Source organism: Citrus clementina, unplaced genomic scaffold (genome assembly GCF_000493195.1).
Source record: "Citrus clementina cultivar Clemenules unplaced genomic scaffold, Citrus_clementina_v1.0 scaffold_9, whole genome shotgun sequence".
Lineage (NCBI taxonomy): Eukaryota > Viridiplantae > Streptophyta > Magnoliopsida > Sapindales > Rutaceae > Citrus > Citrus x clementina.
This window is the reverse complement of record NW_006261964.1, coordinates 6,761,086-6,771,302: the sequence shown is the minus strand read 5'-3', so window position 1 is coordinate 6,771,302 and position 10,217 is coordinate 6,761,086. Positions and strand designations below refer to the sequence as shown.

Here is a 10,217-nt window from a genome sequence, read left to right as displayed (position 1 = left end):
CCGGTCCCGGGCAACACCAAAACCCGGACCGGACCCGGATTTTGCCAAGTCTATACAAAAGCTAATTAAATGGAGCCTCCCACTAAATGATATATTTAGGCTTTTGACCCAAATAGCTAGTTATCTTACTTATTAGTCCAGTAGTGGTGCAGTCAATTAAATGAGCTAACCCGGGGATCATTTGAGAACATACAATAGTGGCTACAATAATTAGGCCTGTAATTAAACTAGCTCAATTATTTAATTCCAAATCTACTCCACTAAAAGATTGGAACTGACTTCCATAATTGCATGCTCGAATAATAATTCGTCCCAAGCCACATTGATTTCTTTACTGCACAATCCTTTGTACCACATCGTTAATTAAATTGATATCTCAACTGTCCAATCAATTTAATAACATCTTATTCCTTGATCCTTACTGGTTTTCTCTAATGATCATTTTCAACATACTAAATATGTTGGCACACTCTGGCCAGAGAATTCTATGATCAAGTGCCGAAAACCTATCAAGAGATGTGTTGTACAAATTCTATATTGTTAATCCATAACTCCAATACTCATAATTGCTCCCACCAAGATACCGGGTAATCTTGACCACAAGGATGTGTCGTGCCCATTGGTAACTCAAATGAAATAACAATTACAATCATGAAATCATAATTAACTCAAGATTAAGATTACAGTAAAATCAATGCCTATGAGATTTAATAAGTCTGATAGTTATTACAAAGTTAATTAAATCTCACATGTGATCATGTTCAATGTAGTCATACTACATCAATAAATTCATACATGATTAAGACAAATCATTCAATGAATTTATTACAGTCTATACCTAAATAAAGTGCCCAACTTTATTTATCAACTGCGAACTAAGTTTATTTAATCATAAGATAACTTGTATTTATGTCTTCTGTGAATCCACATGGTGATCACATAAATACATATAATATGATTAAATGGACTTTAATACAAATATTAATGCAATTAAGATATTTGAATAAAATACCTCATTTATTTTATTAATCAAAAAAATTATTTATTACAATTAAATAAACACATATGCTTTTAAAGAGCATATTTTCCCAACAAATATATGTTGCAATGTTATATTCCATAATTAAAAAATAGTATTTTTATATTTAAATTATCTTTTGTTTTCTAGTCTTTTTGTATATTTATTTTTATTTAAAGTACATATTTATATAGTTTTTTGTATCCTCTTATTTAATGTACTTTTTTTTACTTATAGATGTTTATGTTCACTCCAAAATATAAAATTTTTAATTTAGCCCGGGATATATTTTTAATTTAGCCCGGGATAATATAAAGCTATGGGTCCGCCCCTGTACACTACCATCATCAAACCAAAATCGGTGGCTTTCGTGACGGCTAGTACTGCTGCTGGTTCGATGTGGCCACTGCGGGTGGTGGCTCAACGCCGTTAACTGTTGTCGGTTCAAATTAGATAACCTGAGAGATGCATCTACTTTTATTTGATTTTTTTATTTTTTAATTATTATTTAAACAAAGAAATAAAACGGTTATTAAGAGATTTAATTAGAACTAAACAAGACATTTCAACGGTTAGAATTTTGATTCCGGGAATCAAAACTCTGGAAATGACTCCTAAATTTGTGAATCCCACACTATTTTCCCTCCGATTCCAAACATTCATCTTGTGAGTAAACCATTTTGTGAGTAAACGCCTCATTAAATTCCAATTTCAAAATTTCCATTTCCATTCTTATTACTGGTAAGTAAATTTCCATTCTGATTACTGATTACTGGTAAGTAAATAAATGCTCCATAACTGTTTTTTGATTACTATCTAATATTTCCCATAACTTCTTTTTAAGACGAAGGATCTTCTCCTAATATATTTTTCTCTCCTAATGAAATAAGCGGTTATAATTGAATTTAAAATAAGCTAATTTTTTTCATTAGATATAAAACAATAAGAGAGACTTAAAAACAAAAAAACAAAAGGAGAAAATCCTACCTATATTTAGATAGCTTCTATCTGAAATCTAAATAAATCTAATTTTTTTTAAAATCTGAATACTCCTAAATACTAATATGATATATTTATTTTTTAATATTTAAATATAAATACTATCTTATTTACTTTTATAAATAAAAAATATCTTAAATATAACTATTTGACACTTATGTCATTATAAAAAAATAAATAAATTTGACATTCGTATCCTTATAAAAAAATTAAAAAAATAAATTTTATAATTTAAAAAATAAATATACTTTATATAAATATTATAAATATTTTTATAATATAATATTTATTTCTCATTTAAATTTTTTTTCTTTTTCTCGTCAGGATAAAAATCACAAAATCTCACTTTTTCTTTTTCTCATTGGGATAAAAGTCACAAAATCTCACTTTTTGTCCATATATGAATATTCGAAAAACAAGTAAACAAGTTCTATAAAAAAAACTCTAAAATTAACAAAATTTTTAGACTTTCGATGATTAACAGACAACCAGTCGTGTAAGTTAAAACACTAAAAGACAATGGCCTCACTTGACCCACGTATTTACCATTCATTGTTACTTTATTTTTACTGTTTTAGTAAAATTTTTGAACAGTAAAAACAAAACTTGCCCCCATTTAACCCACTTGTTTTAGTATTTATTTTTACCATATTTTTAGTAATTGTATAACTTCAGATTTGCCATATCATATTAGCCATCATCACTGTTTGGTAAAACAAAACCCAAAAAAAAAAAAGCACTTTCCGTGTTTCGATAAAACCAAAAGCAAAAAAAATAAAATAAAATAAATGCTCTTTCTGTGCTTTTCTCTGTGTTTTTTCTCCAATTTGATTTGACTTTGCCGGTTCCATGTGTAAAAAAAAAAAAAACGCTCTTTGAGTATTGACATATATGTGAACGTTAAGAGATTGAAATTTGAGTTAATTAAAAGAATGATTTGATTAGACCGACCTACATTTCAAATAAAAAAATTGAAAATTTATTAACGCCCAAAGTAGAAAGAACGAGGTTCATAATTAAAGAAAAGATTTCTGCATATAACAAGAAGATTTCGACTTACTCGAGACAAACCACAAATAGACAAACCAAATGTAGACTACAATTTTGTTTTTGAACAACAAACAGAGTATGCTTAAAACAAAAGATCCATTTTATCATATGCCAATATTGCTTTAGCTTTATTACAAGACCATACCAATTACACAAAACTAAACATCATTTTAAACAAGCTAATTGCAGAGAGACCAGCAGCATTACCTTCTATCCCATCTTATCCTCACCAACCAGGTTCATCCTGGCACAGTACTCGAACAGACTTCCATCGAAACATCGCCTCACCGCTTCTTTTGACAGGAGGCCTTCTTCATCCCTCGCCAGAATGTACAAAAGAATCCATTCCAGTTTAGCAGCAACCCTGCAAGCAATTTGTACATAATCAGAGTGCAACAATGCAAAGCAATTAATAGTCCGTTGTGATATACAGATGATATGATTGTATCAAGGGTCCTGAAACAAACCAGCCGAACAAGTCGAATGCTAAACGGTTTCCCTCAGTCAGGTTCCACACCTCTCCCAGCGTCAACTTATCAGGAACCGTTCGAGCATATTTGCTGAACATGTTTTCGAGATTCACTGGCGTGTACCTGATGAGATTCCATTGGATGCACATATGCATACACATATCAGAAGGATGAACGCGAGTAGTTCTATTTAACCTCTTAATACATCTTTATATATATATATGCGTGACTCTTGGTGTCTAACCTTCCCTCGGTGTCGTATGTTCCCGAGTCGCTCCCATGCTTGCTCCTGTGTATGTTGTGTATGTAGATGGGTAACAAAGGAGACGGGAACCATCCCTGTAAAACAGAAATAATCCAATATATATGTAACATGTGACAAACTAGCAACGTTCATTGCCGTAAACTAGATGCCACACATTTATAAGTAACCTCCAAATGCTTTATCACTAGGCGTATGAGATATATAAGGTCAGTTAAAAACAGGACATCTCACGAGAAGGTTATTAATTAATCGACTCACAGGGAGAGTAGGATAAGTCAATCCAAGGTTGATGACAAAGGCAAGAACAAGAGAGGCTATGATGTTGAATCCAATTTGTCGCAACCCTGATCATATATATAAATGTATAGTTAGTATGAAAAAGGAACATGAATTAGACAATCAAGATTGAATAATCTATTGTGTTATTATATAACATTAACCGGCACATTCTTAATTAATTAACCTGAATAAGTCTCCCAAGGGTAAATGATTCCATTGTCGTCTTGGTCGAAAAAGGCTACATGTTGCTGAAGAACACTGAGGCCGTGATGCATGTGCCCTGGCGTTCCATTTGGGTGGTATGTATCTGGAGCTTCCAATGCTCTTGGCATATCTAAGTATGCAATTCCATGCATAAAACAATTGAGTAAAAGATTAATGTAATGAGAAGATAAAAGGCTAGATCTAGTGTTCCAGGAAAGAATTTATCAATTCGAGCAAACAAGCTTACAGGGCTTTGGTAGTCTATCTTCCAAGTCAGTACTCACTCTTCTTTCATAAGTAACAGGGGCATAAGGAGCTTCAGTTGCCATCGAATCCTTATCCATTTCTCCCAACAACTCTCTCTCCATGTCTCTTACTCTTTGCTTCAAAGACATGCGCACACACAGATCACTCTTAGAGACAGCTGATTTCACTGGAAGAAAAAGTTCTGGAAATTAAGCCGCTTAGAGTTGCATGTAATAAAGAGAGAGCTATGGGCCTATGGCCGTGCTGCTTGTTTTATTATGGGGATTGGGGAAATAAGTAATCATGTAGAAGCACCATTTGCAAAAGTGAAACGGTCAAACAAACCTTTAGCGTGGCATGCATGCAAACCACATACAGCATTGCTGTATCATTGTGTCGAGGATTGAGGATATTTGCATGCATGTTGTCAGCAACTTATGTCTCAATGTGCTGACACCTGTCCTAAAATAAATATTTTACAGAAGGTGAAGCGTCGTCCGACGTTTACTGCTTCATCGGACAAGCACGCAGCTAAGGAATCTGATGATAAGATTATTACCTTCTTAATTGGTGGTATAAACAAATTTGTACGACTGGTTTTATAAAGTTCCTTTTTTTTTATTTTTTTTTCCTGTTCGCGGCGGCATAAATTATATTTTGAACGTAAGGACAATCTCATCAGCATTTTTTTTTCCAACATTTATTTTTGCGTTTGAGTGATAAACGAACAGCCCCTAATTTTGGTTTGTTAAGTTACGGAATCTTTTGATTTGCAAACAAAGCAAAGACCAGAAACAATGTTCCTCACAAAAGAAGCTGTTCGGTTTCCATGGTAGGATAGATTGAAAGTGATTATCACTTACCGGTAAGATTTTCAAACTGCCGTTGGACTGGTCACCACAGTAATAGACAAGCAAACGAACCCAGCTTCGTCCTTCACATCCAATACTTTCAGAAACAAATATTAAACGATCACAAAACCAAGATGAATACGCTAAAACTTGCACAAAATAAACACAATGGGCAAAAGATCAAATATAAATTTTCCATTGATCATCGACAGCCACGTAAGGAAAGGGAAAAGAATAAATGAGACAGTTGTATCCATTCGCGTGAGCTAAAGACCATTAGCAAAATCAACCTTCTTCTCTCAGAGTTAGAATTTGGAAAAGTAAAATAAAAATTCCTCCAGCACAAACATAGTGCGAGTTGTTACTTTATTCAAAAACTTCAGAAGACATATACTAAGCATTTTTTTTTTTTTTGAGGGGGAATCTAACCTCTCGAATCAAACATTATGATTGACTCCAATGAATTAGGAAGCATCCTAAACAATCATGTCCCAGTGACATTCTGAAAAAAGACAGCTAACAGCTAATAGCTAAAGCAGCATATATCTTAGGCCGTTCACTTCAAAATTCCATCAGCTCATGACAAACCTGCACCAAGATCAGGAAAATGAAATGCCAAGAATCTGCAATATTTGAAAGCATTGGCATCACCAAGCTGGGGAATGGTCTTTCTCAAGTTAGTTCAATAGTTCAACTGAATATGCCCTCTTCCAATCCCATTCCACGATGAACACAACCCCCACATTGCACAACAACCCAAATAATGAAGCTCGGTTTCAGCCATGAGTGGACACTTGACTCCACCACAGAACACGAGCATCTCCTCCTGTACAACACAAGCGCAAATACAGGGGGAAAATGATTATGCCATCCTCAAAGTGTCAACTACCACTAAGATTATCGCTACCCACTACCAAGTGTCAACTACCGCTAGGATTACTGCTACCCTCTATGAAAACATCAACCCAAGTGACCCATAGCTCCACTGCTATTGCTTAATATTGCTTAAAAGCCTTGAATACATCTCTTACCCTAATCATATGCAAATCAAATCAAACATGGCTACAATCAGCGAATTTCTAGTGGCATATAATTCTTTGTAAGAAAGATGAGACATTAAAGTTATGCTGCAATCAAACCAGTGTAAGAAATATCAAGCCACTATAGCTTAAAATACTACGACAGAAAAAGAAAGCTGTAGTAGTAGACAATTATAAGCACGCCAAATTTAAACTACACTCAATAGCAAATAAAGTATAATAAGGGCATCTAGCAACGCCTTGAAACTACTCTTATTACTAGCAAAATAGAAAAAGCAAACTACTAGGATTCAAGCAATCCAACCGGTCCCAAAGTGCAACGGCATCAGCTTGAGCCGTGCCCCATGCTGCAGGAAAAAGGAGACCACGACAACCTCCTCTCCAAAAAGAAGGGACTATCACAGTGATACAGTCCAGTTGGCTACAAGGGAGCAAATCACTGTTGTTGGGCTTGTCGGGATGCACCACTGTATCCACCGTAACCATTTCCTTGAGTCCCATAATTACCAGAGGCTTGTGACGGATCAGATCTCCATGCTGCGTTTCCATACCCTGGATTTCCATTGGCATCACCATAGCCACTTCCCATGTAACCGCCACCACTCCCTTGTAATTCTCCCCCACCCTGGTTACCAGCATTACTATTCGGGACACTCCCAGAACGCCCTCCTACTGCCCCATAACCAGAGGGATTGCCATAAGATCCATCACTTCCACCATACCCACCATAGCCATAACCTTGATTCCCATACCCAGTAGCTCCACTAGGAGATTGACCAGCATGCGCTGAACCGGGACCACCGCTGCTGCCACCAGCACCCCATGCTGCAGCATTCCCATAGCCCATGGCACCATAACCAGAGGGAGTTTGTGTGCCCCATGAACTTCTAGGTGCACCCGGTGGACCACTTGCATAGCCAGTATTAGGTACATTTGGGTTCCCATAGGGGGTACCAACAGGGCCACCATACCCAGCGTTTGTACCACCATAACTTCCATAACCACCATAACCAACACTGTTGCTGGATGGACCATAACCATAACCAGATGCGCCATACCCGGAAGAACCATAAGGTGTAAAGCCACTTCCAGGATTCTGAGGCTGCATGTATCTATTAGATTCCATACGACCTTCAAATGCACTTGCATTGCCACCAGAAGCACCATAACCCTGATAACCACCAAAACCGCCACCACCACCGCCACCACCCATGCTACGACTACCTCCACCAGGATTGGCATCTTTAGGAAGAGCCCGTTTTACTTCTACCTGCTTACCATTCAAATCATGAAAGGTCTTCTGTAAAACCCTGTCAACTGCATCTTCAGTGTCAAAGGAGATAAAGCCAAATCCACGAGGTCGTTGAGTATTCTGGTCGTACATGATTACAACATCAGTAACATGACCATAAGCTTCAAAATACTGACGAAATCCATCTTCAGTCAGGGTGGGGGGCAACCCTCCAACAAATATCTTCTTAGTCCTGATAGTTCCACCACCCCCATTGCTTCTGCCAGAATTAGTATTTCCAGACCTGGCAGAGAATTGCTGCTCCTCCCTTGACATAGCTCGCTTTGCCTCAACCTGAAGAAAAACACAATATATACTGAAGCAAAGGTTCAGAGATTCAAAGTTCACATACATTTTAGATATACAAACATCTATCAAAAACCTTGCTTGAATAAACTAAACTTAAAACTATATTTCCCAGATTAGTAAAATAAAATTACTTTGATAAGGACATGAAAAGCTGTAAGCAAAAGGTGGGTGGGCATGGGGGCATGGTAAAGACCACTAGTACCCATTTTAACTAATACTTCATCTTGAAAATCAATGAAACTAGTTCATCTTAAAACTCCTATGAAAAGATGTTCCAATGAACAAAAATATAATTTCGTACTTGTGAATTCACACAATTACACTAATCAACTTATCAAGGTCTCAAACTCACTAATCATGCAAGCTAGGAGTGGCTGGGGCCGACAAAAATTAATAACTCATTAGGCTCATCCAAAACCAATGTAACATAGACTCGGCTATCTTTGCACTCAAAAGGTTAAACAATATTACATCTCACACAAGCATGAAATTTATTACCATAGTTAATTTTCAAATGAAGAATCAAATGTTCAGCTAGACTTCATAGAGGTTGTTTGGCAGAGCACCTGGGCCACAGTTTACTTTCATTCCATTCACCACGCACACCAACAATCATGACAAATAAATATGAATAAACAAAAGAAGGAAGCTGAATTACTCGGTTCTTCGCCACAATATTACTATCTCCTTAACCAATTAAGTGATTTACAAGCAAATAATAGTCGAATGAACAAGAATATAGAAAAGGAAGCTATCAAAGTAGACAAAAACTCCATCAAGTTCGAGAATTAATAAAAAATAAACAGCATATACATAAATAGAAGCTTAATACTAACACCCAAAAGCCAAATAGAAAGATAAAAAAATGAAACTTTTAAGTTCACAGATTAATAACTATCAATACCAACCAGGTCAAATCAGAATTAGCAAAACCCAGAAACCCTAAACCAATAAGCACCAAAACCCACAAATAACAGACCAAAATATCACTGTAATGAACGCAAAAACAAGTCAAGAATAAAAACTTTTTCACACTGTCAATAAAAATCGAACCGTTCTTCCATCGAGGCTGTGTTTATCTTGAAGAACACGATCGAGAATCGAAGGATCTGCGAAAACAACAAACCCAAAACCTCGGGGTCTACCGGTGGTCTTCTCTCTCATAACGACGGTCTGTAAAACGTCGCCGTATTGGCTGAAGTACTCCCTCAGCCGTTCCTCGCTTGTCTCCCATGAAATCCCACCAATGAATAGCTTCCCCTGATCTGAGTCCATTTCTAGGGTTTCTGATTTTATGGGCGATTAAGGGTAAGAGGGAGAGGGGGGGAGGAGGGGGGGAGTGGAGGGGGAAAGGGAGTAATTATTGTGAAGTGTGCATATAATTAGAGGGAATGGAATTGAGATTTGGACGGCGGTGATTTACTTGGGGGTTCCGATGGACGGCTATGATTTGATTTGGGGGTTGGTTCGGAAGATTTCGGATTTTTCAAAGTTGAAACCCTGGTCTTGAATGAGACAGTCTTGCCAGAGAAAATGAATCAATCAGACAGTAGAAATTTTTTTTGTCATGTGATCTGCACGTGATGGGAACCACACATATTTACCTAGTACAAAATTAATTTTTACAAATTACAACCACAGTTCAAATATCTGCTGGGATCAGTCTCGAAAGTTCAAGTTTAATTCAAAGAATCTGATTTCAAAAAATTTTAAAAAAAAATTATGTTTATTTACACAATTGGGAAGACTTGAACCTTCAACTTCGAGTGTGATAACAATTGAATTTAATTTAAAAATTTAAAGAGAAAAATAATGTAAGAAATGGTAGTCTCACCCAAAGAATATAGTCAGTTCTTATTGTAAATGTGTCATTTTGTATATAAAAATGAAATGAATTTAAAAAATTTATTATTCAGTAAAATTAGATTCTACAAGAGCTGGGAGCATTTTGCATTTGTGTTCAATAATATATATAGAACCTCGTGAACTTTAAAAGAAAGTAAGCTATTAATTTGATTACCACACTTTTGATCAATTCTATTACAATGCAGCTTGAATATCAGCTCTCACTTTAAATTAGAGGGAGATTAATTCTATCCCAACGTGGGGAGCCAACAACATTGAGAGCATGGGCACGCCAATGGCCCATTGGCTCAAAAAAAAATGTTTATTTACACATTTGGGAAAACTTGAAC

At 36.0% G+C, this 10,217-nt stretch overlaps 2 protein-coding genes across 3 annotated transcripts; both read right to left on the bottom strand.

Moving 5' to 3' along the window:
* Positions 1-3,212: 3,212 nt before the first annotated feature.
* LOC18032352 (peroxygenase) lies at positions 3,213-4,764 on the bottom strand. The gene is made up of 6 exons (XM_024185011.1): positions 4,533-4,764; positions 4,266-4,415; positions 4,061-4,146; positions 3,782-3,876; positions 3,535-3,660; positions 3,213-3,431 (listed from the first exon to the last, which is right to left on the bottom strand). Exons 1-6 carry the CDS (start codon positions 4,678-4,680, stop codon positions 3,278-3,280), a joined length of 759 nt encoding a protein of 252 aa, XP_024040779.1. The 5' UTR covers positions 4,681-4,764; the 3' UTR covers positions 3,213-3,277.
* Positions 4,765-5,658: 894 nt separating this feature from the next.
* Positions 5,659-9,574, bottom strand: LOC18032548 (heterogeneous nuclear ribonucleoprotein 1). 2 transcript variants are annotated; one of them, XR_002904326.1, is made up of 3 exons: positions 9,076-9,574; positions 6,727-8,007; positions 5,659-6,208 (listed from the first exon to the last, which is right to left on the bottom strand). XR_002904326.1 is itself a non-coding variant. In XM_006420262.2 (2 exons), the coding sequence occupies exons 1-2, from the start codon at positions 9,295-9,297 to the stop codon at positions 6,859-6,861; spliced, it is 1,371 nt and encodes a 456-aa protein (XP_006420325.1). In that variant the 5' UTR covers positions 9,298-9,574; the 3' UTR covers positions 5,659-6,858. The 2 variants fall into 2 exon arrangements, 1 of the variants encoding a protein (XP_006420325.1); XM_006420262.2 differs by having other exon boundaries at positions 5,659-8,007.
* Between the last annotated feature and the right edge of the window lie 643 nt (positions 9,575-10,217).

Coding starts and splice junctions, on each gene's coding strand:
- LOC18032352 (XM_024185011.1), bottom strand. CDS start 4,680: ATGTCTTTGAAGCAAAGAGTAAGAGACATGGAGAGAGAGTTGTTGGGA. Junction 3,661..3,781: donor ACATACGACACCGAGGGAAG/GTTAGACACCAA, acceptor GAATCTCATCAG/GTACACGCCAGTGAATCTCG. Junction 3,432..3,534: donor GCATTCGACTTGTTCGGCTG/GTTTGTTTCAGG, acceptor AATTGCTTGCAG/GGTTGCTGCTAAACTGGAAT.
- LOC18032548 (XM_006420262.2), bottom strand. CDS start 9,297: ATGGACTCAGATCAGGGGAAGCTATTCATTGGTGGGATTTCATGGGAG. Junction 8,008..9,075: donor ACAGCCTCGATGGAAGAACG/GTTCGATTTTTA, acceptor GTTTTTCTTCAG/GTTGAGGCAAAGCGAGCTAT.